We start from the raw sequence: 27,789 nt of genomic DNA on the forward strand, positions 1-27,789 counted from the left end.
TAAAAAAAAAAATTCTTGTCACAATAAAGCCATACACCTATTTACAATGACTGTTTTCCAGATGTCAGCAGAAGTACCAAAAAGGCAGTTAGGCAGTATAAAGATATTTACTACCAACTAGTAAGTAACATCATTCATAAGATTTACTCTTAAATTAAATAACATATTAAATATAAAACTAAAACTCCTTATCCATCCATCCAATCCAAGCACTCACTTCATGAAAGCCATCAAAGAAACAGTAAACAGTGAAGAATATAACATTCTAAGTACCATAGTGAAAGCAAGTATAAGGGGCAAAAGAAATAAGTGACTAAATCTGCTTTAAAAAAAGAGAAGCCATTTCAGCTGACTCTAAAAGGAACAGTTTACCTGACGAAGTGGGGTAAAGACATTCCAGGCAGAGATAACAGTACAAGCAAAGGCATAAAGATCATGGCATGCGCAGGGAAATACAATTCGGGATTGAAATTTGAGTGGCTTATTCTTAGCCAAAGAATAAGTTGGGAATCTCTCCTCTGATTCACAAAGGGAATTAGTGGGAAAATAAGCTTCCATTCATCCATCCATCCTTTCAACACACAACTTGAGTCCCTATCATTCTAAGTGTTCTAAGGTGCTTGGAACGTAGTAGGTTACAAAACAATCAACATTTCAAACTATGAATATGAAATAAGACTTAAAAATCACAGAGTTCAAGTGTGCATGCAATGCAACCGCACTATAATCACATGTGACACAAAAGTACAAGATAATCAGAAAAGTGTACAGTGGGGAACTGACTGGATATGAGAGACTCAAGGAAGACATTCTTGAGACATTTAAACTGAGAGCTGAAGGATAAATAAAGGTTCATCAAGCAAAGAGGGGCTGAAAGAAACCAAGGAAATCCAGAATGGCCAAGCTTAAGAGACACGGGAGAGGGAATGGCCTGACATGAGGCTGGAAAACAGACAACAACCAAATCACACAGGGCCTTGCAGGATACTGGATCATATTAAGCATGCTGAACTCCACTCATACTCTGAAAAGTCCAGTCTGCGAAAATATGGGGAACACGATGGGGGTCAAGGGGAGTTTGAGAAGGGAATAGGAGTATTTGAAGGGAGACTAAAGGTTACCACAGTAGTCCAGATGAAAGATAATTACAAGAGTGGCAGTGAAGATGGAGAGACGAGGATGAATTTAAGGTATTTTGGAGGTAAAATAAACAAGATTGGTGACTGGATGAATGCAAAGGAGAAGAGAGAAGGAAAGGTCAGGAAACAATTTAGATTTCTGGTTTGACCACTGGTGGGGAAGGTGGTATCAATTATCTAGAGTAAAGAGATGGGGGAAGTACGGGTAATATAATAAAATTGATTTTTAATATCAAGGTGAGCTATCTGTGAGGTATTCAAGAACACATATGGAATATTTATTTGTAAATAAGGTATCTCATTATTTCGAGTGTAACTGGTACAACCTGCGTGGAGGTGAGCAATGTGGATCAAAGCCCTTACATTCTGAAGGGCTTTGATACAAAATGTTACATATAGTATGATCCTACTTTTATAAACCGGAGGAATAAATAGGCAAAAGAAAAGGTTTCCAGCCATATATCAACATGCTGACTATCGCTGTTTATCAGTGGTGAGACTTAGGGTGATTTTATCTTTTTTTAATAGCCTATCCTTACATAGTCTAAAGTTGCTGTTTTGGGGTTTTTGGTTTTTTGGGGGTTTTTAACAATAAACATGGATTATTTACATATTTTAAAACAATAAAGGAAAAGGGGGAAATGCAAAATATAGGACTATACCTCTTCAGTGGTGGCCGAAAAGCTCAACATGAACCTTAATTCATGTGCATTTCTGCTTAGAAATGCTTGACCTATCAAGTATTAATACTACCGTTTATCTGACCAAAAATGATAATGGGCATTTTTCTAAATGTAGTTAATCAAAATCAAACTCTGAAATGGAATACTGAGGGAGAGGGAAATCAATGTGAAGGGATAATTCCATTTTAATGATACAGTCATGTGTCGCTTAATGACAGGGATATGTTCCAAGAAATGTGTCATTAGGCGATTCGTCATTGTGTGATTACAGAGTGCGCTTACACAAACCTAGATGGTACAGCCTACTACACACCTAGGCTATACAGTATAGCCTACTGCTCCTAGGCTATAAACTTGTATAGCATGTTACTGTACTGAATACTGTAGGCAACTGTAACACAATGGTAAGCGTTTGTGTATCTAAACATAGAAAAGGCAGGGTAAAATATGGTATAAAAGATAAAAAATGGTCCACCTGTATAGGGCACTTACCACGAGTGGAGCTTGCAGGACAGGAAGTTGCTCTGGGTGAGTGAGTGAGTGAGTGGAGAGTGAATGCGAAGGTGTAGGACGTTACTTGACACTACTGCAGACTTTATAAACACTGTACACTTAGGCTACAATAAATTTCTAAAAAAATCTTTTTTTGTCTTCAATAATAAATTAACCTTAGTTTACTGTAACTTTTCTACTTTATAAGCACTTTAATTTTTTAAACTTTTTGACTCTTTTGTAATAACAGCTTAAACACAAACACATTGTACAGCTGTACAGAAACATTTTATTTCCTTATATGCTTATTCTATAAGCTTTTCTCTATTTAAAAGAAAAAAACCTTTTTTTTTCCTTTACTTTTTAAACTTCTTTGTTAAACACTAAGACATAAACACACATATTAGCCGAGGCCTACACAGGGTCAGGATCATCAATATCACTGTCTTCCACCTCCACTTCTTGTCCCACTGGAAGGTCTTCAGGGACAGTAATAAGCATAGAGCTGTCATCTCCTATGATAACAGTGCCTTCTTCTGGAATACCTCCTGAAGGACCTGCGTGAGGTTCTTCTTGAGGAGGTGTCACTCTTTTCAGAAATATGTCCATGATGGTTTGCTTGGTTTGTTTCTTTTTTTCATCATAGATTTACTTGTAAGTAAATAATACACCATGAACATTCCTCTCTATTAATGAAAACCTTTCAATGTTGGGGTTCATGTTTTCAAACTATTTAACAAGCTTGTTGAGGTCTGCAAAGGCTTCTGCTAAACACTTCATTGTGAATTTTCTTGGAGGTTCTTCTTTTTCTTCTCCTGCAGTTTCCTTTTCTCTGTCTCTTCTTCAGCTAAGCATTCACGTTCCAGTCCCAACAACTACTCATTAGTCAGTTCCTCAAGAACCACCTCTAGGGGCCGGCCTGGTGGTACAGTAGTTAAGTTCACGCACTCCACTTCCACAGCCCACGGTTCACAGGCCTGGATTCCAGGCATGGACCTATGCACCGCTCATCAAGCCATGCTGTGGCAGTGTCCGGGATACAAAATTGAAGAGAATTGGCACAGATGTTAGCTCAGCAACAATCTTCCTCAAGCAAAAAGAGGAAGAATGGCAACAAATGTTAGGTCATGGCCAATCTTTCTCAGCAAAAGAAAAAGAACCACTTCTAGGAGTTCCTCAGTGTCATCCCCACGCACACACAGGTTAAAGTTGTTTGCCATCTCAACGATAGCCTTGTTGATTTTTGCAATCTCTTCATCCTTGGCAAATCCTTTGACATCATGGACGAACGTCTTGAGTGTCTTCTTCCAGATGCCATACATATACTCCTTGGTGACATCACCCCAAACCCAAGCAAGGTTCTTGATGCAGTCATAGATGCTGTTACATTTCCAGAATTATATCAGTGTCTTCATCAGTTGCAGCAATAGCCCGGGGAAATGTCCTTCTCAGGTAGTAGTCCACTGGTTGGATCAAAGAGGTGGTGTCTGGAGGGAGAAACACCACTTTGATATTGGGAAGAAGATTACCAATAAAAGGAGGATGTCTGGGAGCATTACCAACAATAAGCAAAATCTTGAAATGTATGGTATTCTTCAAACGGTACTTCTCCATTTTACTGGCAGAGCAATTTAGGAGGGCATCATTGGATCATCCATGACTCCTTATTGCTCATGTAGTACACTGGCAATATGTGCTTACTGATATGCTTAATGGCCCTGGAGTTCTCACTGTGCCAGATCACAAATGGTTTCAATTCACGGCCTACAACATTGCCCCCAGGCACAACTGTTATCCTGTCCTTTAAAAGCCTTGAAACCTGGCATTGCCTTGGTCTCCTTTTGATAAAAGTCCTTTCAGGCATCCATTTCCAGAATAGGGAGGTCTCATCTATACTGAATATTTGCTCTGGCAAGTAATTTTCCTCCACTATCAGCTTACTGAGTTTCCAAAAATTCTTCAACTGCCTTCACATCAGCACTCGAAGACTCACCACTCACTTTTACATTATGTCATGAATAACAACTCTTGAGCTGTTTAAACCAGCCAGAGCTAGCAGTAAATTCAACAGTGTAGTCAGGCCTAGCCTTTTCTTTCAACATAGCAAACAAACTTTTTGCTTTGGCCGTGACTGTCACGGTGCTCAGAGGGATTGCTCCTGTGTCTGGTCTTCAATCCAGGTCATCAGAAGTTTCTCCATGTCTGATACAGGCCCTTCTCAAATTCCTGTTAGTCTCACTGCCTTCAATAAAGCAGATCCTTTAACAGCTTCCGTCACTTTGTTCTTGCTCTTCAAGATCGGAGATATGGTAGAATGGGACATGCCTGACTGACGAGCAATAACTGTCACTGATTTTCCACCTTCACAGTCTTTAAATCACTTTTAATTTCATTTCAAGGTCAATCACTCAACTGGCCTCATACTGGCAACATCATCAGTGGATTTTGTATACTTAGGGGCCATAACAAACAAAACAACATGAGATTAAATCAAGCACAAGGCAAGATGTAATCAAGAGACACGTAAACATGAGATGTAGGAGGCTGCTGCCGGCACAACACAGCATACTGTTTTACAGTAAACTGTTTTTTTTATAAATAGAAAGAGTACACTATAAAATAACAATAAGGATAGTAAATACATAACCCAGTAACATAGTCGTTTATTATCATTACCAAGTATTAAGTACTGTCCATAATTGTATGTGCTATACTTTTACACCACTGACAGCACAGTAGGTTTGTTTACACCAGCATCATCACAAACATGTGAGTAATGCGTTGTGCTACAACATTACAACGGCTACAACATCATTAGGCAATAGGAGTCTTTCACCTCCATTATAATCTTACGGGATTACCTTTGTATATGTGGTCCGTCATCGAATGGAATGTTGTTATGTGGTGCACAACTGTATACAATTCATGCTATATGCCATGACAGTACATTAGATTTGTTGATGTCGAAAGCTAAAATACAAGAGTGATGTATTTCAGAACTAGGATACAGAAGTGTAGATGCATTCCAAAAAGTCTATAGAAAGACTGCACAAAATAGATCCATTTTACAGACTTCATTCTTTCCTATATTTTAAAGGTATTTACAATAAAGAGTTCCCAATATTACTAGGTTTCCTTTTATTACTATAATTTGCATATAACACAGTACTTTTAAACATAGTAAATAGGATTTCAGAGGCTTTACCCTAGCCAGAGACATTTTGAAGGAGAAAAAAAAGTAAATGAATTTTCGTAAGAAGCCTATGGGATGTTATGAACCAATGTTACCGCAATAATTAATAAATAAATAAATAAAACATTTTGTCCTAATAGGAAAAAAAAAAAGCAGCAGCAGCCTAGAGCATTCATAATTGACTTAATGTGATTTAACTTCTTGCCAGTGGCATAACTTTATAAAGTTGGTCACCCTCCACCACATTTGGCAAATTATGGGGTTAAGGCAATATCAAAATCAAGGCGGGAGAGGGGCAGTTTTTCAAACTTTAAAACCAGCTTATCCCTGGAAAATTCTGCTTACCACCCCTCAGCACAGGATAGTGTGTCAGATCCCACAGGTGTGCTGGTGTAGAGTGCACATCTCCTCCACTCCCACTCTCTGTCTCTGTCTTTATGTCTCTCTCACACACACTGTTTAGAGAAAGTGTTGAGGGGTAGGACAAGAACCCATGAATGGGCTTTTTTTTAGCATGTATGATAAACATATCTTCACCAGATACCCCTTTCCCCTCTTAATAACTAATTGGTCAGCAATAACATTGATGTAACTTCAGACAGAACTCTCCTGGGAGCAACTAGACACTGTTCAAAAAAAGAAAGACAGTAGACAATACAGACTTATGTCAGGATCTAAAAAGAATACGCTTTGTGACAAACCGAAATGCTTTCAAGTCCAGATGGCTTATAGGGGCTGTTTTGCCCCACTGTTCTGGAGAAAAACAAACGAATACTTTGAAAAGGCAAGCTCCTGAAGTTAAAAAAAAAAAAAAAAAATCCCTAGAGATTGTTACTTGTTGGAGTAAAGATGCAAGAGACAAAAAAAAAAAAAAAGCCCTTTACGATAGTAACTTTGACTACAGTAGTTGTGTAAAAAATAACACCAGTAAATAAAAGGCTGACTTATTGCTAAGTATCCAACAAGATATTATCTTCCCCTCATTTACTTTGCAGAGTGGGGGAAGGAAAATACTTCCATTCTATTAAATAATTATTGTTCAGTTAAATCTAATTGTTATTCAATGTAGTATCTTTTAAGAAATAAGAAGATAGACCATAGTAAGTAATGCCCAAGGGATATGATCCCCCTTCTTCAAAACTAAATAGGAAGGGGACCAGGGGAGGAAAAGGAGAACTGTTACAGATTAAGAGAAACTTAAGGGACATATTAAACCAAGTGTAAATACGTGGACCATCTTGTTTCAATTCTGATTGAAATAACCAAATATGAAACTACATTTATGAGATAATTAGGGAAATGTGAACACTGATTAAGTATTAAATATTATTAAGGAATAATCGTTTATAACTTTTAGGTGTGATAATTTTCTTTTAACTCTATCTTTTAGAGATTCACTGATATGTAATCTTTGATTTGCTTTAAAATTATGGTGTAGATGCTGAGGGGGAAGTAGGGAGGGACAGAAGAGACAATATTGGCTTGATGTTGATAACTGTTAAAAAGTTGAGTGATGGGTACATGGGAGTTCATTATAGTATTTTCTCTACTTTAGTATTTGGATATTTCTGTAATAAACAGTTAATAAAGAAATAACTTGGAATAGAATTATTAGTGGCATTTAAGTTAATATGACAACGTTCTGTAATAAGAGCTTCCTGTTGTTAAAAAACAAATAAATATGCACAATGGGCATGTAGAAGGATATTCATTGAAGTGCTATTTGAAACAGCTCAAAACTGAAAGATGACTTACATGTCCATCAATAGATGGTGGATACATTACAATAGATCCATATTATAGAAACTATGTAATTAGAGAACTTGGGTGGCAGTGGGGCTGAAACCCGGGGGTAAGAAGGTTAGCCTAAAAGCACTGGTTAGTAATATCCACATAGCTCCCCAGCACCATCCCAGAGCAGCCAGGAGGCTTCCTTGCCCACTCACTCAGAAGATAGGAAGTTTGTGTTCTGAATAAACTCAGTAAGAGAGATTCTAGACTCGGGGACACCAGGCATAGTCAGGTGCCAAATGAAAAGAATTAAGTGAAAATCTATATACCAAACAGTAATACTGACAAGCCCCCTTTCCATTCCTGCCCTCACCCCAATTCCCATAATAACTAGGCTTACTTACCACTCCACTCTCCCCACCCACAAAGAGATTATCTTTCTTTGGAAAAACTCAAATGTCTCTGAGAAAAGACCATGGGAGATTGAAATCTGGGTTCCCAATAGGCAGTAAACTGCATCCAGGCACACACAGCTTCTGGCCCTCCTTTTTTAGTGCCTCACCCTTAAAACATGAAGGGATAATTAAGGGTTATTAGGCACTTGAAACTCCAATCTGAAAGAAGAGAGACCAAAACTATCAGGAAAAAAATGGGACTCTGAGGAAACAGTCAAAGCAGAGAAAAAATGAAAACTATAATTAATACACTCAGAGACCAAAGAAAAGTCATTGCATCCATGAAACCAGAACAGTATGCTATTTTTAAAAAGAGGTGGGGGTAGGGAGAGAGAAAGAACAAAGAAGAGCTCTGGGAAATTATAAAAGTATGAATTGAAGAATCTAGCACTCATCTTGTCTTTCTTGTACAAACCATACCTTAGGGTAACCAAACAGTTGATGAGGGGGAAGTTCTCCTTTATAAAAAAATTTAGCTAATAAATGCTAAAGGAATAATGAGTTAGAATAGCACCATTCCCCATTCTTTAATGAAATAATAGGGAATATCCAGTCACTATTCAGATTTTCCTGGTTGTCTTATAAATGCTTTTACAGTCAGGATCCAAACAAAGTCTATACGTTACACTTGGATGATGTAGCTCTTAGGTCTCTTTTAAACTAGAGATTGCCCAGTCCTTTTCACCCAATGGTCATTTACCATTCCAAAAATCCTAGGGCCCTTAAGAATTATGCTAAATACACTCTGCCTGTGCTCTATAAATGGAACAACACAGCCTGGATGACAGCACATCTGTTTACAACATGGTTACTGAATATTTTAAGCCCACTGTTGAGACCTATTACTCGGGGAAAAAAAAACGATTCCTTTCAAAATATTACTGCTCATTGACAATGCACCTGGTCACCTGAAAGCTCTGATGGAGATGTACAATGAGATTAATGTTGTTTTCACCTCTACTAACACAATATCCATTCTGCAGCCCACAGATCAAGGAGTAATTTCAAATTTCAAGCCTTATTATTTAAGAAATACATTTTGTAAGGCTATAGCTCCCATAGATAGTGATCCCACTAATGGATCTGGGCAAAATAAATTGAAAACCTTCTGGGAAGGATTTATCATTTTAGATGCCACTAAGAACATTCATGATTCATGGGAAGAGATCAAAATATAACCATTAATGGGAATTTGGAAGAAGTTGATTCCAAGCCTTCACAGATGACTTTGAGGGGTTCAAGACTTCAGTGGAGGAAGTAATTGCAGATGTGGTAGAAACAGCAAGAGAACTAGAATTAGAAGTAGAGCCTGAAGATGTGACTGAATTGCTGCCATCTCATGATAAAACTTTTAACGGATGAGGAGTTGCTTCTGATGGATGAGCAAAGAAAGTGGTTTCTTGAGATGAAATCTACTCTTGGTGAAGATGCTGTGAAGACTGTTGAAATGACATCAAAGGATTTAGAATATTACTTAAACTTAGTTGATAAAGCAGTGACAAGGTTTGAGAGGACTGACTCCAATTTTGAAAGAAGTTCTACTGTGGGTAAAATGCCATCAAACAGTATCCAAAGCTACAGACAAATCATTTGGGACAGACAAATCAATGCAGCAAACTTCGCTGGTGTCTTATTTTAAGAAATTGCCACAGCCACCTCAGCCTTCAGCAATGACCACCCCCATCAGTCAGCAGCCATCAACATCGAGGCAAGACCCTCCACCAACTCAAAGATTATGAGTCACTGAAGGCTCAGAATGATGGTTAGCATTTTTTAGCAATAAAGTACTTTTGGGGGGCCAGCCTGGCGGCATAGTAGTTAAGTTCGTGCACTCTGCTTCGGCAGCCCAGGATTCGCTGGTTCAGATCCTGAGCATGCACCTACACACCCCTCATCAAGCCATGCTGTGGCAGTGTCCCACATAGAAGAACCAGAAGGTCTTACAACTAGGACATACAGCTATGCACTGAGGCTTTGGGGAAAAAAAAAAAAAAAGAAGAAAGGAGGAAGATTGGCAACAGATGTTAGTTCAGAGCTAATCTTCCCCCCAAAAAAAGTATTTTTAATTAAGATATGTACATTTTTTAGACATAATGCTACTGCACACTTAATAGACTATAATATAATGTAAAATAACTTTTATATGTACTGGGAAACCAAAAAAATCATGTGATTCGCTTTATTGCAACATTCTCTTTATTGCAATAGTTGCTTTATTGTGATGGTCTGAAACCAAATCCACAATATCTCTGCAGTATGCCTGTATTTTGAAAACCTTCCTTCAGGTGGTTGGAGGTACCTGCTACTGTAACGAGCAGTGAGCAATGGCAGCTGAACCCAGGATGGGTCCTGACTTTCAAACTCCCCTTGAGGCCTCAATCAATTCCTGTGGGTGGTTATGATCCAACCACTTAGTACAAACAAAGAAAGATGTCCAAGACATGAGTTAATAAAATCAACGGCGCCAGCCCGGTGGCATAGGGGTTAAGTTCACACGCTCTGTTTCAGCAGCCTGGGGTCCGTGGGTTTGGAGCCCAGTTGCAGAGCTACACATCACTCATCAAGCCATGCTGTGGCAGTGTCCCATATACAAAATAGAGGAAGACTGGTACAGATATTAGCTCAGAGACAATCTTCCTCAAGCAAAAAGAGGAAGATTGGCAGCAGATAGCTCCGGGCCAGTCTTCCTCATCAAAAAAATAAAGTTACAACATATTACACACATTATGATCTCATTAATTTAAACTATACTCATATATGAAAAGGCATCTAAAAGAATGTATATCAACCTATTAATAGTGAGGTCTCTCTAACAGGCAAGGTTCTAGAAGTATTTCTGTAATGTCTTGGTTTGGTTTTGTTTTTTAGAAAGAGCATGTATTTTGTCTGTAAACAGGAAAAATAGGTAAACAAGATGACTAAAGGAAATAATAGCCAAACAAGTACTACACGTGTGAAAGAATTTACTCACTGCCCAAAGTATCATTCATAATTGTATATAACCGACCATGACCATTTATTCAACATGAGCTTCACTATTCTTGCATCTGTATATTTTATATTCCTTATAGTCCTTGTGACTAATCACCGCAGCAAATAGAGAACATTCATTTTCTACTGTCTTACCCAAAAACACAAGAAGGAAGAAAAACTCACTGGCCTATGACAGAGGCTATCGAGCAGAAATTGATTACCACACTGATAAAGCCTAAAAAAGTGTGATGCTGAAGTTTGCTACAACAGCCAAGTAATGCTTTACTGACTTTGTTACACAGTTTTGTGCTTCCATAGGTATGTGGTCAATATTTTACATCTCTGACTTTAATTTACAGATCTTAAAGCTTGACACTACTGTTTATTTCAACACTTGACTCTCTTAGGTAAACATTCTTCTATTACCAAAACAAAATCTGAAAATGTTATCCTGAAAAAAAGTAATATATTATTGAAGAAAATTTAGAAAATGTCTATAAATAAAAAAATGGTAGATAACCATTTCTGTCCAGTTGTTTTTCTGTGTTTTTTTTAATGTTTAATGGGAATTTTCAAACATGCATAAAAGTGTAGAGAACAGTATAATAAATCCCTATGTACCATCACCCAATTTCAACAATTATCAGCATATGGCAAATCTTGTTTTACCTGTATTCTGTGTCTTTTCCCCCAAGAAATCTCAATATCATATAAGTTCAGTATAAATACTTCAGTATGTATTAAACATACTTAAAAAATTATATATATTACACATGACCATTTTATTGCTTTGATTGAAGATCACCAATGGCTTCCTACTAGAATACAATCTTAGACTACAACCCAAACTCTACCTTGGTCCACAAGGCCCACTTAGTGATCAGCTCTCCATGCCTCTTTTATCTCCTGTCTCCTCCCTTTCCTCTAGACGGGTTGACTCCTAATTTTAAACTGTTGCCTACTTTAGAGCCTCATTTCCTTTGTCCAGAACTGTCCCCTAATGGTCTCCTCCTCATCCTTCATGTCACAACTGAAATGCTACATCCCCAGAGGCCTTCCCTGACCATCCTATCAAAGGGGAAATAGGGTCATTATTTTAGCTCTTCATGTATAATTTAATTTTCAGGTGCACACATACATCTTTTTTAAGGATTAATTTTATACTACTCAAACTTGAGTTATAAAATTTAACTTCCGGCTTGTCAAAAGCAAAATATTTCTGGATGTTAAAAAAAAAAAACACCTAAAAATGTATCTGAACAGCACTGGCTTATCTGAATAGTTTCAGAAAAAGCATTTGACAAAATTCAACATCCCTTCATAACAAAAACACTCTGCAATCTAGGAATAGAAGGAAACTCCCTCAATCTGACAAAGAGCATCTACAAAAACTCCACAATATCATCCTTAATGGTTAAAGATTGAATGCTTTTCCTCTAAGATCAGAAACAAGACAAAAATTTCACTTTTGCCAGTTCTATTCAATATTGTACTGGAAGTTCTAGTGAGGGCAATTACACAAGAAAATGAAATAAAAGGCATCTAGATTGGAAAGAGAGAAGTAAAACTACCTCTATTTGCAGATGACATGATGTGGTATATAAAAAATCTTAAGGAATCCACAAAAGAACCTATTAGAACTAATAAATGAGTTCAGCCATGTTACAGGATATGAGATCAATATATAAAAATCAAGTGTATTTCTAAACACTTGCAATGAACAAGCAGAAAATGAAATTAAGGAAACAATTCCATTTACAATAGTATCAAAAAGAACAAAATACTTAGAAATAAAACTAACAAAAGAAGTACAAAACTTATACTCTGACAACTACGAAGCACTTTTGAAAGAAATTAAAAATCCAAATAAATGGAAAGACGTCCCATGTTCGTGGATCAAGAGACTTAATATTGTTAAGATGGCAACACTCCCCAAATGGATCTACAAATTCAACAAAATCCCTATGAAAATCCCAGCTAGCTTTTCTGCAAAAATTGACAAGCAGATCCTAAAATTCATATGGAAATTCCAGGGGCCCAGAATAACCAAAACAATCTTGAAAAAGAAGAACAAAGTTGGAGAAGATGCTGCTCAATTTCAAAACTTATTACAAAACTACAGTAATCACAACAGGATGATACTAGCATAAGTATATCAAGACAATTCAATGGGGAAAGAATAGTCTCATCAACAAATGCTGCTGGGACAATATGAAAAGGAATTAATTTGGACTCCATGTACAGAAATAACTCAAAATGGATCAAACACCTATATGTAAGAGCTAAAACTATAACACTCTTAGAAGAAAACAGAGGTGTAAAATATTTGTGACCTCGGACTAGGCAATAGTTTCTTATACATACACCAAGAGCACAGGTAATCAAAGAAAAAAATAGATAAATTGGACTTCATCAAAATTAAAAACTTTTCTGCTTCAAAGGACATCATCAAAGTAAAAACACAACCTACATAATGGGAAAAATATTAGCAAATCATATATCTGATAAGAGACTTGTATATACTTATAATGGAATAGTATTCAGCCTTAAAAAGGAATGAAATTATCATACATCCTACAAAAACGGAGAGCCCTGAAAACATGCTAAATGAAGTAAGTCAGACACAAAAGGGAAAATATTGTATGATTCCACTTATATGGGGTATGTAGAGCAGTCAAATTCATAGGGAAAGAAAGTAGGACGGTGGTTTCCAGGGGCTAGGAGAAGGGGAAAACTGGAGTTAGTGTTTCATGTCTACGGAGTTTCAGTTTGGGATGAGGAATAAGCTCTGGAGATGGAGGGTGGTGATGGCTGCACAACAAAGTGAGTGTTCCCTTTTTCTCTTTCCCCTTCCCCAAAGCCCCAGTACATAGTTCTATATTCTAGTTGCAAGTCCTTCTAGTTCTTCTGTGTGAGCCTCGGCCACAGCATGGTCACTGACAGACCAGTGGTGTGGTTCAGCATCCAGGAAGTGAACTGGGCCAAGAAAACAGAGCACGCCAAACTTTAACTACTAGGCCATCAGGATTGGCTCATGAGCGTTCTTAACACCACTGAACTGTACACTTAAAAATGGTTAAAATGGTAAATTTCATGTTATATATATTTTACCACAATAAAAACAATTTTAAGAAACGATATGGTGGTAACTATATAAAGTGAAATTTTCACAGGAAGAAAAAATCAAGTTAGTCTATATTTTAAAAATGCAGGGGCCAGCCCTGTGGCAGAGTGAAGTTTGCGCTCTGCGTCCGCTTTGGCGGCCCAGGGTTTCACTGGTTTGGATCCTGGGCGTGGACATGGCACTGCTCATCAAGCCAGCTGAGGCAGCATCCCACATGCCATAACTAGAAGGACACACAACTAAAAATATACAACTATATACCGGGGGGCTTTGGGGAGAAAAAGGAAAAAGAAAATCTTTAAAAAAAAAAAAAAGCAGTCTGCTAGGGGGATGAAAATTTTCTAAGTCAACAATATTAATGCTATCAGTTGACTAGTATCATAAAGAAATGAAGTATTCTTCATAATCATATTTTTAAGATAAACTAAAGCACCAAAACATCTTTTTTTTTTTAAAGACTGGCACCTGAACTAACTGTTGCCAATCTTCTTATTTTTTTTTTCTGCTTTTTCTCCCCCAAATCCTCCCAGTGCATAGTTGTATATTTTAGTTGTGGGTCCTTCTAGTTGTGGCATGTGGGATGTTGCCTCAGCACGGCCTGACAAGCAGTGCCATGTCCTAGCCCAGGATCCGAACCAGCGAAACCCTGGGCCACCGAAGCAGAGTGCGAGAACTTAACCACTTGGCCATGGGGCCAGCCCCCCAAAACATTTTTATCATATCCATTTTAATGAAAAATGTTTCTAGAATTTCATACACACCTATCTCCTTAAAATGGAGGATATCAAATAAAATGTAACCTTTTGTTGGTAACAGTCATTCCAAATCACTGTGAATCATGATTATAAACCATACTTCATTATAGTGTGTGACGCCTTCAAGATAAAAATCCAAAATTGACAACACAGCCCTTTACTTTCTTACCTCTGATTATCTATTCGACCTCAATTCTTGCCACTCCCCTATGTGGCAAAAGTACTAGTATATATTTTTAAAGAACATACGGAAATCCAATATTTACTATTTAAACATATCAAAAAAAGTCATGTTTTTGCAGTTTTCTGAACACATCACACACTTTCAAATCTCTCATACTTTGGCTGTGTGACACACAACCCAGTGAAATGCCACCCTGTCTCTGAGAAGCTGTGCCTCAGGTTGAGTTAGGCTTTTAGCACCTCGCACATACTGTACTTGTTTAGAATGCTTACATAAGGCTGCTCTAGTCATTTACTTTAGTCTCCCCACCAGACTATGAGCTCCTCAAGGACAGGATCCTAGATTTTTCATTCTTGCACCCCTAACTCTGGGCACAAAGTGTTTAATTAACATCTGTTTTATAAGTGAATAAATGGGATGGATAGACAGGTACGTAGATATCAGACATATAGGTAACATTTAGCATATGTTAACCAAATGTCTGGAGCTTTGAAAAGCTCATTTTCCTCGTATAATCCTCACAACAATTCTAGGAGCTTGTTACTATTATTACCCCTATTCACAGATTAAGTAATTGAGGCTTGGCATTAAGAAACCTGTCTGTGATTACATCGCTAGGAAGTAACAGAGCCAGGATTTGACCCAAGGCAATCTGACCTATTGCCCTTGTCCTTGGCCACTGCGCTATATTACTTCTTTTAATTTTCAGTCCTGCTTCAGAGACACCTATCATTTGTTATAAGTACTTTTCTCTAATAGATACCCTCTTAATTTGCTTATAACCTTAATTTGTCTATAACCTGTTGAGGGCTAATAAACTATTTTATTTAACATAAGGGTAAATAAACACTTTGCCTTTAAATGTTTCTTCAGTAGGCCAAAGATATAAACTCTACTAGACAGAGTTTGAGACATTCATTTTAGCTATTCAGAAATCTTCTTTTTTTACTTCCTAGCCCTCAGCTAGGTTACAGATGTTTAAAACTGAGTAAATTACTGGCTGCATTTCTATCCCAGCATAAAAATATTCTTTAAAGAGTAAAAACTAAACAAGTCACAAATTAATGGGTAATTTCCATCAAAAGTTTCCCAAATCACATCAAACAGGTTCAAGTAGACTATTTTCAAAGAACCATAGACAAACAAAACTCTTCTTAAAAAGTTACCTTTCTGGTTTTACAAAAGCCTATTTATTTGATTTCACACTTCTGCGCAACCTGTTTAACTTTTTAAAAGGTATCTGCTTTTGAATAGGTAGCAGTAACAAAAAATGAGGCTAGGACAACAGGTAACTGAAAGAAAATTCAAATTGAGGATTTGATAATTAAAATTAGAAATCTGATTCATACCACAATAGCCTAGCAGATGCTTTTAACCAATACAGATTTCAATGCCCAAGAAATAAGTGCTTACTATTCTTCAGAATGAATTTTTCTTCAAAAATAGAAAATGTTTTACTAACCACTTTATTTGTTACTGTAGGGTACTACTGCTGTATCCTAATTAAAAATGTCTACCAAAAGATTCTAAGGAAACAGTTAAAATTAAGTTTTGGCACTTAAACCTTCATTTGTGTAGAAAATTTATTCAGACAGACCAACTTATTTCTCAACCAGTAACTTAGAAAAAATTATTTGTGGCTAAAATGAATAAAAATACAACAGAAAGCCACTATTAAGTTTAAAATAACCAGAGAATCATGGTGCTAACACGACTTCTAAGATCACCCAGCCCAACCTTTGCAAATGCAGAAGTAATCCCTACAATACTTTTGACAGTAGTTCCAACGATCTTAATACTTCAATTTTGAAAATGCATAAATATTTCTAGAGTATCGACTATGTATAGGAAATGTAGGCAGCATCTGCAGTAACTATACTCAGGAGAAGTCATGGTTTCTCTGTATATGCCAAAGTCAAAGGACTTATTGAAGAATTTTCTGAATTTTAGCATAACTTGGCACCAACACTAAGGACAATAACTTGAATGCACAAAAGAGAACTTTAAATAGTTAGGCTTAGCAATTTGACCTTTAGCATATTCATCCATCCACCCAACCAACCAATAAACATCTATTAAATACTTCCTGCATCCCAGTAGTTTAGTGGGGGAATTAAAGCAACAGGTCTGATATAACATTGGAAGTGCTACGGGAGGCGAAGGACAGTATGCTGTGGGAAGATTTAAGATGGGCACAATTCATACTTGGGTGTTCATAAAAGACATCCCAGAATTGACACCAGAAAGATGAATAATGTTAGCCAGGCAATAGAAGAAAAAGAGAGTGCCAAGCAAGGCAGCAGCTTTTAAGAAGGCTTGAAGAGAACATTTTTCACAAAACAAACTCAAAGTGTTCAGTATGGCTCAAAAAGGAAAAGAAGAGGCCGGTAAGATAAGCAGCAGCCAGATTACAAGGCTTTGTATGTATGTTACGAACTTTAGTCACTTCCAGAACTTCAGACAGAGTCACGAAAGGCTTTTAAGTACAGAAATGATCTGACCAGATCTCCATTTTGGAGAGATCTGGGTACAATGGGATTGACAGTTTATAGGTTGGCACTACTGGAAGCAGACAGATCAGTTATGGGACAGTTTCAGTCATCATTCATTTATTCAGAAATATTCATTGGCATTTATATAACGATATAAACCAATGTTACCGTAATAAAAATCATAAAAATAAGAACAAAATTAAAAAAAAGAAATATTCATTGGGTACTTCCTATGTACCAGACACTAGTATACAGTGTGAATGATGCAAAGTTCCAGCTCCATGGAGTTTGGATTCAGGGCAAGGCAAGAGATGTTGGTGGCCTGTAGCAGAGTTTTAGAAATGGATTTGGAAAGAAGTAAAGAGATTCCAGAAATACTTAAAAGTTGGAAACAAAAGAAGGTAGTAATGGGGATGCAGGAGAGAGAAGGTTTAAGGATGGTGACCAGGTATGTGGACAGTGGTATCCCTCACAAAGACAGGGGATTCAGGAGGAGCAGGCTTGGGAAATAAGTTCAGTTTTGGACTTGTCAGGAGACATTCATGTCCAATAAACAACAGTCACACAAATCTGAAACTCCAGAGAGAGATGTGGCCTTAAAGTTCCTAATAGGCTGTCAGCTCCATGAGGGAAGAATCTTGTCTGTTTTACTCACCCTATATCCTCTGGACACAGTACCAGGCATACGGTTGACACTCAATAAATATCTGTTACATGAATGAATGAGATATACACTTTGGAATAGTCAATGAATAGTAACTGACGCATGGGAATGGATAATATCAGCGAGGCAGTCTGCAGAGTGAGAACTAATGAGGACCTCAGAAAGAACACCAAACACAAAACTAATGTAAGAGGAATGCACAGAGTGGTCAGATAAGTAAGGTGCAAACCAAGAGATGTCAAAGCCACAGAACCAAAATATAATGTTTCTTAAAGAAGGAGTGACCAGAAAAGTCAAACACTGCTGAGAAGTCAAGCATGAGAAGGAATAAGACAGAAAACAAAGGAAACACATTTATGAGAGCTACTTACTTTTCGGAATTTTCAAGAATAAGGGGTAGGAGAAACTCTGACTTATACATATGCCTAAAGTTTCAGATCTAAATAATTACTCTTACGAGATGACTTATTTCCTGCATGGGCAGCTTACCTGTTTAGAAACTTATTTGTTCCATCTAAAGTGCCTGCTTCTTTACTCTTTATCACAACACTTTTTTTATTTCCTGTGTAGCATCTATCACAATCTGTAATTAATTGGTCTGTTTATTCTTTATTACAATATAAACTCCAAGAAGGCACGGGCTACCTTCCTTGTCTGATTTGTTTGTGACTAATTCTCAGGGCCCAGAACTGTTCCTGGCTCAATAAATATCTGTTCTTTCTGATCAGCTGTGTCTGTTTATCTTTCTGTCTGCCTATGGGACTGGGACAGGGTAGAACTAGAAGACCACGGAGTTTCCTCCTAACCCTTAAAATATAACTACATAAGAACAAGTAAAAATACACTTTAAAGGACAATAATGGAATCCAGAATCACAAAAACCCTAGACCTATTCCCTGTAGGGAATCCAATCAAATTACAAGTAAAAAATTCTTCTGAGGCTCTATAACCATAGTGGAGCAGATAAGCAGTCGGAAGCAAGATATCCTGGAAAATATATGATAAGACTACAAAAGAAAAAGTTACTAGAGAAAACATTAAACGTAGGATCAGTTTCTCAATTTCCGTATCTTGATGTTTCAAAGGGGAAAAATAATACAAGATATTTTTATGCTGTAATTTTAAATAAAAAATTTTAACTAATTTAATTCAGTTTTATAGATCTCAGATTTAAATTTCTTATAGAAAACTATCTAAACTGCAAACAATCATTTCTTCCCAGACAAGTGACATTAGTATACTATAAAAATATTAACAACTCACTCATCTCTATAACTGACATATACTTAAAAATTAATTCAATTGGAATATTAGATAATATTAGAGGGGCCAGCCCGGTGGCACAGTGGTTAAGAGTGCACGTTCCACTTTGGCGGCCCAGGGTTCACCGGTTCGGATCTCGGTGCGGACATGGCACTGGCTTGGTGCGCCATGCTGTGGTAGGAGTCCCATATATAAAGCAGAGGAAGATGGGCACGGATATTAGTTCAGGGCCAGTCTTCCTCAGCAACAAGAGGAGGATGGGCAGATGTTAGCTCAGGGCTAATCTTCCTCAAAAAAAAAAAGATAATATTAGAAAATACTCTCAAATGTACATAATATTGTGGATATATGGTAGAATGCTCTCATTTTTTAGGAGATAAGTACTTGGTACTGTAGGGTGAAGTGACATAGCATCTGCAATTTACTTTGAAATGGTTCAGCAATTTAAAAACATGTATGTACATATGTAGATAAATAAAACTACTGAATCTAGGCAATGGATATACAAATGACCAATGTACTTTTAATTTGTCTGTATGTTTGAAGATTTTCCTAATAAAAAGCTGCGGGGAAAATTTATTGAAAAAGTTTATTGACCCTAAAAAGAAATAAAAACAGTATTTCGAATTTCCTACTAATAATTCTATATCCTCAACTTGGAAACTGCTCTGTTGTATTGATTAATATGTAAATTCCCATGGCTCAGTTTAAACATTTTGGGGGGCACCTATTATGCCAAACTACTAGACACTAGAATTCCTGACTGAATGAAACAGTCTTGCATCCAAACTAACAACTAAATATCATGGGCCAAGGTTTCAAAATATATAGAGTTCACACACATATATTTCTAAATATCAGCTTTTGAATAGACACATTACATATATTATTAAACTGGGTCTATCATGATTTTTTTTTATCTCAACCTAATAATTTATCTAGGTAACAGCTGTATTCATTATGAATGCTTAGCTCAGTGAAAAAGGTGTTTTTATTTTCTTGAGGAAGATTAGCCCTGAGCTAACTGCTGCCAATCCTTCTCTTTTCGCTGAGGAAGACTGGCCCTGAGCTAACATCCATGCCCATCTGTCTCTACTTTATATGTGGGACGCCTGCCACAGCATGGTGTGCCAAGCAGTGCCATGTCCGCACCCAGGATCCAAACCCGTGAACCCCGCACCGCCGAAGCCGAACATGCGCACTTAACCGCTGTGCCACCGGGCCGGCCCCAAAAAAGCTGTGTTTAAAATAACTCAGCCATTAGTCAATGGAACAAAAGAACACACGTTTGGCTAGATTCTAACACTAGCCCTCCTGGGAACCAAAGGTTCCATATGATTTAAGTATGCCGCATGTAGTTAAAGGCAAGCTAAGGAGTCAAGAAATGAGAAGCAAAATTAAGCACAGAGTTGGATCAACTACCTACTGCACATACCACAATAATCTAGTGAGCAGTCCTTACTCTACTAGTCCATCCTGGGATTACACGTACCCTGTCCAGTTAGGTACATTACCCATTTTGATATTCTCTTCTGTGATTTTAACTAGGTAAAAATGTGAACGGCACTATAGCAAGGACACATAATGGTATTTTAGATACAATCAGAAAGCTCTGAAGGTAAAGAAAGGGTAAGATCTGTCTTAAGAGCTAAACAATGGTTACCCAACTGATTACCATTTCAAAAGGCAACAACCCCACCACCATCACCACAGACACACACTCCTCTAGAGAACAAACAGACTGTTCATTTCAGAAAGTGTCTTGAAGTACGGATTGACTAGGAACAAGGACATATCTACTCTGACTAGGGGCAGTGTGAAGTTTATTCAAATGGTTCAGAGGAAAAAACAATGGTATCTTTTAAAATATGAAAATACGTGTTTTTGCAAAAGTGTGTTTTTAAACGTATTAGTTTTACATATAAAATAATTTAGGTATAGCCAGCCCTGACGGCCTTGCAGCTAAAGTTCTACGCACTCCGCTTTGGCAGCCCAGGTTCAGTTCCTGGGCGTGGAACTACACCACTCGTCTGTCAGCAGCCATGCTGTCGCAGTGGCTCACATAGAAGAAGCAGAAGAACTCACAATTATACACAACTACACACTGGGGCTCAGGGGGGTGGGGGCAGCAGGAAAGGAGAAAGATTAGCAACAGATGTTAGCTTAGGGTGAATCTTCCCCTGTAAAAAATAAAAATAATTTAGGTAATATAGAAATCATTGAGGCACCAAAATGTTTCTTTTTTTTTTTTGGAGGAAGATTAGCCCTGAGCTAACATCCATGCCCATCTTCCTCTACTTTCCACGTGGGATGCCTGCCACAGCATGGCTTGACAAGTGGTGCGTAGGTCTGCACCTGGAATCTGAACTGGCGAACCCCAGGCTACCAAAGTGGAACATGTGAACTTAACTGCTGGGCCACTGGGCCGGCCCCTAAAATGTATTTTGAGCATTCTAAAACCTAGGTTTAATGAATAAATTAAGATATAACATAACATTCCAAAAGACTGCTGACCCTTGCTCCATCTGAACCAATAGAGAAATTAAGTCAACACCTGAGCCAATTCTTGGACCACTGAGAACACCACAAGATATTGGTTTCAAAAACTACTGGACAGGTACCACAGAGGTGCTTCACTTTTAAAAGGAGCTTGAAAACTTTAATAAATAACACGTAGATTCAAGCATGTAAGATGTCAAATGTTAACACCCCACTGACCAGCAACTTGTTCTCCTGTACTGACACATCATCTGTGCAGGTAACCAAATCACTTTCCCCTGCTGCTCCACTTCAGGGAAATAAAATCCACATAATAGCAAAGTTCATTCTAGCAACTCTAGCATCCTAACAAATTTTATTTATTTATTTTTTTGAAGGTTGGCACCTGAGCTAACAACTGTTGCCAATCTTTTTTTTTCTGCTTTTTCTCCCCAAAGCCCCCCAGTACATAGCTGTATATTTTAGTTGTGGGTCCTTCTGGCTGTGGCATGTGGGACGCCGCCTCAGCACGGCCTGATGAGCAGTGCCATGTCCGCACCCAGGATCCGAACCGGTGAAACCACAGGTCACAGAAGCAGAGCGCACGAATTTAACCATTCCGCCATGGGCCTGGCCCCTAAAATAAACTTAATGGTGAAGCAAAAGTGGAATTTCCACTTTTTAACTTCCCAAGTTCCCCAGAAAAGCCATCATCAACAAATTTAAACTCTACGCAAAATTACTCTTCACTCCTGTCACTTGATAAAAAGTCACAAAACTCAATGAAAAGACTTCAAGTTTTCCTTTTTAAGTGTTTATTAAAGAGATGAACTTAACTGTCAATGTAAACTATTCTGCAAACAAACATTAACTTCCTCAACAGTTTTGATTAAAATATTCTTTATAAATGAATGAGAACTATAACATCAATAAAAAGAACACTGACTATCAATGTCTGATTTCCTGCCCATGTTGATACACTTCCAAAGTGTATGTTTTATATGAAGATTTGATTAAAGTCTTTTCAAATTTTCATTAGAAAATTCTCCGTAGTATCTCTCACCTCTGCATTTAATCACCCCAATTTTTCCAGGCAAAAAGCTACAGAAAAGTAGTCACAAAATCACACAATCCTAACATCTTCCCAGCAAAGATAGTCTCTCTTCAGCCCCTTCTCTTCACATATGCTTCTATCATGCAAGGAGAGAGCAAACGGAGGATGAAGAAGGTACGTCTTCATTTTTCTGTGCCATCTCCCTCCACTGAATCACACTAAATAAGCGCTCACTTTGAGAATAATGGTTGTAAGAAAGAAAGCCCAAAGACTCACCTGGAACTAAATTCCTAAGAAAAAGATTCCTTAACTCATTTGCCTACTTATCAGGGAAGTTTTCTTTTCTTTTTTTTTAATTACTCAAAGCAAATCATGTCTATTTTAAAAAACCCTGCACAAACAAAACATAAAAACCATTAACATATTCTTCCCAAGAATGACATCTCTATCCAGGTAACTTTCTATCCAGATTTTCATTTTTAAAAATCACTGATTTACAAATAAATTATTCACAGATTCACAGGGCTTACTCTGGATAGAGTAGACAGGCAAGGTCTAGCCAAAGAAGTGAAATTTAAGCTGAGCCAAAAGTGAGAAGCTAGACAGGGTGAAGCTCTGAGGAAAAAGCACTGTAGGTCAAAGGAGCAGCATGGGCGAAGGCATCAGACAGGACTTGGTTAAGGAACAGAAAGACATATGGCTGGAGGGAGCCCAAAAAGAAGAGTGGTAAGCAATAGGATGAAGTTTCCTGATTAGCATTTGAAACTGGTCACAACGTAGCTAAAATCAGACTTCCTTTAGGTTGTTTTTAAAGACTCACAAAAACAGCAGGCTAACTCCACACAAAAAAATTCAAATAAAAGCAAAGAAAACAACAGAAGGTATTCAAATTAAGTAAGAGCATTATAATAAAGATTAAGTTTCTGATTCCTTGCTGAGAATTCCCACAAGCAAGAGATTATAGCACTTCACACCTCCTAAAACATTCTCCTCATTCACATACCCTCCTAAATTTCCACAAAGGTGCTCAGAATTTACTTGACACTTTCTGGTGATGGACAATTTCCATGCTCTCAAATACTTTTGCTGTAAATACCCTGAGGTGCTTTTGCTCTAATAGCAGACTCTTAGTCTCCTATTAAAGGCCACAAACAAAGCACTCACAGAAAATTAAACACAGAATCCACTTCTGCATATTGGCCAAGGAGAGACTGCACTTCTGGGTACTGGGTAAAACTTGATTTATGATCTCACATGAAGACTGATAACAAGGTGGTTTTATGTTTGTGGTCTGGGAGCTGGCTCATCTAGCATTTCATCAATGTTCTCTATTCTCAGGTCATGGCCCTTTGCCCAAAGGTTTCATTACAGAGAATTTATAGACACGTTTGAAAAAGTATAAATCACAAAGGAAGTCACTGGATAACCTATTTTTAAAAAGTCATTTACTTAAGAAATTATTATATAATCCAGAGCCTAGCAGTTAGTTTTATTTTCTGATTCTGCAACCTGTGGCAGATGGTTTTCTTGGCACGTGTGACCTTGGCAGCTTGCCCATGTTTACATGGACTGACAGGAGTCTAAGGCCGGAGGGAGCATTTCTTTTATCCCAGGTGATAGGTCATGCTGGGCCTGCTCCTCAGCTGTGTGCACCTGTGGATAATTTCCGAGTCTCTGTCATGTCCATCCACACAATGGCTAGGGCCTGTGTGAGCACGAAGATATCGCCTGCCGTCTCAGAAGGAGTACATGACGTCTGTCCTATAAACAGTGCTAACAAACTGGTGGAAAATTGTGATCCCATCCTTATATGTTTTAAACCCCTCCTTCCCTAGATCCTTGGAAATAGTCTTGAAATAAAGTCTTGAAATAAAGTCAATTTTGTTTGGCAAACATAATGGTATTCCTTTGAGTCAAATGAATCACAAAACCAGAAGTAAAAATCCTCACTACAGTCAAGCTTGAAAAAGAACTCCTTGACCTGGTACAAAGGTATACGTGACAAAACAAAAAGTTTAAATGGTGGTACCATTTAGTGTTAGGAAATGAGCTGCGAAACAAATCTCACATTCTAAAAACTTTTCAAGTATTTTTGAAAGATAACATGTCGTTCCTTCACTAATTATTTAGCTCCCTTCAATCACCATGTCTTTAGCCACCAGGTGTGCTAGATGCTCAGGAAACAAAGATGAATGGGACACCTCGCCCACATTAGGTAAGTTCTACAGAAATAATGCCACCACACCCTGAAAGCTAAAATCCTTGCCTGTCTCCAGAAGTCAAAGACCTATCAGTTGCACTCGAGAGCTCCAAAAGGCTCACAGACTCGAGGTGAGGGCACCGAGGTCACTGCTGAGGTGCCAGAGGTAACAGCCGGCCAAGTGCACCTGTAAACTGCAGTCTGAAAAGGGCTGCCAGCAGTCACCTACAACTTCCTCAAACCACTCCCCCACCCTCCGCCGCCCAGTCCTTTACGAATAGAGGGTTTTTAAAGGGAACTGTCCAAGGTTACCACCTGACATAGAGGCATGCTTTGGTGTGGGATACCAATAAAATAAAATTGTATACTCCCTATATTTACAGAGTATTGCCATACAACATCTAAGTGTTGACAAAGTGTCAACCAAGGCATATAAAACATAAAATAAAACCTCTTTCTCAACAGGGTTAAAACATCAAAAAGAAACTGACCGAAAGAGGGAGATCTCTAACTTCCCAAAGCAGCAACCCCCTGGAAAGGTACTGGAACCAGCGGAAGTTACATATGCAGACATGCAGGACAGAAGTGTTTAAATGCCACCCCCCTCCAGCCCGCCGTGGTAAAAGTTTGAACCGCCGTCTGACTATCCCACGGTGGTCGGAAACTTCCCTAAACTACAAGAGGCAACGAGACACCAGAAAATCTCTGTCCTCAGCCAACCCCAGCTGCCCTCATGCCAGGCTGTGGCTTCCTCCCCGGGCCTTGCCTCCTCCATCTCACTCCCTTCTCCAGGACACTGACTTGCCTGCCTCGGCTTCCGACGCGGGCCGGGGGTCCCGGGGACCTCTCGGCCTCCGGACTCGGTCCCGCCCCCAGGAGGCCCGGCGCGCCTCCCCTCCCGCGCCCGGCCGCGACCCCCGGCCCCCGGCCCGCCCTCGGGCCCGGCCCCCGCCCTCCCCGCCGGCCCTCACCTCCTCGGCGTGCTTGCGCAGCGCCTTCTCCCGCTCGTACTGGGTGATGAGCTGCTCGTTGTCGTCCCGCAGCAGCTCCAGCTCCACCTGGTGCTCCTGGTCCTGCGCGAACACCGAGTCCAGGTTCTCCAGCACGGCCACCACCAGTGGCATCAGCTCCTTGACGACCTCCTCGTCGTAGCGCCCGATGAGCCGCTCGAACTCGCGGTAGATGGAGCCAGCCAGGCCGGACACCCGCTCCGACATCACAGCCCCGGAGCCGCCGGGCTCCTCCTGGTACACCACACCGTCCTCCAGCTCCATGGTGGCGGGCGGGCGGCGCGGGGCGTCGCCGGCTGAGGGGGCGGCACGGGCCCGCACGGGACGGGCCCGGCTGGCGCTGGGGCTGGGGCTGAGGCTGGAGCTGGGGCTGGGGCTGGGGCTGGGGCTGGGCCCGGCGGGGTGGGGGCCCGGGCCGGAGGAGGGGAGGGGTGGGGAGAGCGCCCTCAGCCCAACCGCCGCTGCACCAACTGCCGGGGCGGCCGGGCCTCGCGCGCCACACGTCACCCGCGGGGCGGGACTCGCGCCGCGTCGGCCCGGTGGGCGGGGCCCCGCGGGAGGCCAGGCGCGGCCGGGGGCGGAGCCAGTGCGTCATCGCGCGCCGGCGGAGGGAGCTGTGACGTCAACATCCGGCGCCTCGCGGACGGTGCCTTCGCCAATGAGAAAGACTACGAGAGGAGGGTGGCGAGAACTGTCAGCGCCGGGCGGGATTTGCAGGGCGGGTCCCAAAGGAAAGGGAAGGGTTCTGGAAGAGTGACTAGCCGTCCAGAATTAACATAGCTAACATTTCTGTTGCTTTTTCCAGCTCATAAAGGGCTTTCTCATCTGTTCCGCGCAACAGGCGTGGTGCGGGAGACGTTTGGCCTCCGTTTCCCAGACAAGGAGAGTAGGCCCAGAAAAGTTGTGGTTCACTCAAGGTCACACAGCTAGAATGGGAAGGAGGCTGATCGGGGACTCAAACCAGTTCTGACTGAGAATTCGGGGCTCAGAGGGAAGTTGGAAACAGACGGAGAGGGAAAGCAAGCTTAACTAAAACAGTCTACCTAAGTGATAAGGTGGTCTCAAATAGGATAGAACTATTTGGGGATAATGAGAGAAAGGATAGCCTAAAACAGGAGATGCAAAGCATTCTGGAGAAGAGTTTAACTGTAACGCCACATCTTGCACTTTCGCACACACTGGGTTTCTCTGCTTCTCCCGGCCAACTTGGGACAGTGGCATTTCCTGGCTCCAGCCACCCTCCTTTCCTCTAGTCTTGAAGGGGGCGGAGCGGGGAAGTAGGGGGTTGGGGAGTAGAGGAGGAAAGGGGTGGAGTCGCTGGGGTGAATAAGTCCCATGATATGTGAGGTATCCACCGCCTGGGAGAGCATCACGTGTGGGAATGACACAACACCCAAGCCTCAAGCGGGCTGAGTCAAGCATGGCTTCCCCGTGTTCTCATCTAGCCTCCGCAAATGGGACGGAAGACACTCCCAAAAGCCCCTTCTCTCCCCCGCAGGTGACTCAGGAGTGCTTCGGCCCTGACTTCTCTAAAAATAGGGGGAGCGAAGGCAGGACTTGGATAAACAAGGGTTTAGTGGGGGAATCGAGCACCTCCTGGGATCATAAATACCCTCAAAGTGATGTTTACAAGTTCATGTTCTTCCTACCAAGCACTAGCTTGTCCTCCAAAGTCTCCCGATCTGAACCCACCTGGAAACCCACAAGAACAGTATGGAGGTTGGGTGAGGGCCTACCTATAAACTCAGAAAGACGAAAATGAACATACTAAGCCTTATGAGGTTAGAAGGGACGGTATTTGCAGCCTGTGCTGTCCCTCTTTCTCACCCTCACCCCACATCCACCTTCATATTGTTTGTGTATACGTCCGGGTGTTAGGAATGCCGATCAGCTGGTTGG

The 27,789-nt window shown here is 39.9% G+C and overlaps 1 protein-coding gene across 4 annotated transcripts in view; it reads right to left on the bottom strand.

Annotated features, from left to right (window-relative positions):
- The window catches only part of SPAG9 (sperm associated antigen 9), a 126,868-nt gene extending 100,453 nt beyond the window's left edge, over positions 1-26,415 (bottom strand). For 2 of the 4 annotated variants that reach the window (XM_023652784.2, XM_023652782.2), the window contains exon 1: positions 25,852-26,415. In XM_023652784.2, the coding sequence (XP_023508552.1) occupies positions 25,852-26,154 (303 nt within the window). In that variant the 5' untranslated portion in view covers positions 26,155-26,415. The remainder of the gene's footprint in view (positions 1-25,851) is intronic. The other 2 variants (XM_023652781.2, XM_023652776.2) reach the window with 1 other exon arrangement.
- Positions 26,416-27,789: the final 1,374 nt, after the last annotated feature.

This window comes from Equus caballus, chromosome 11 (assembly GCF_041296265.1).
Source record: "Equus caballus isolate H_3958 breed thoroughbred chromosome 11, TB-T2T, whole genome shotgun sequence".
NCBI lineage: Eukaryota > Metazoa > Chordata > Mammalia > Perissodactyla > Equidae > Equus > Equus caballus.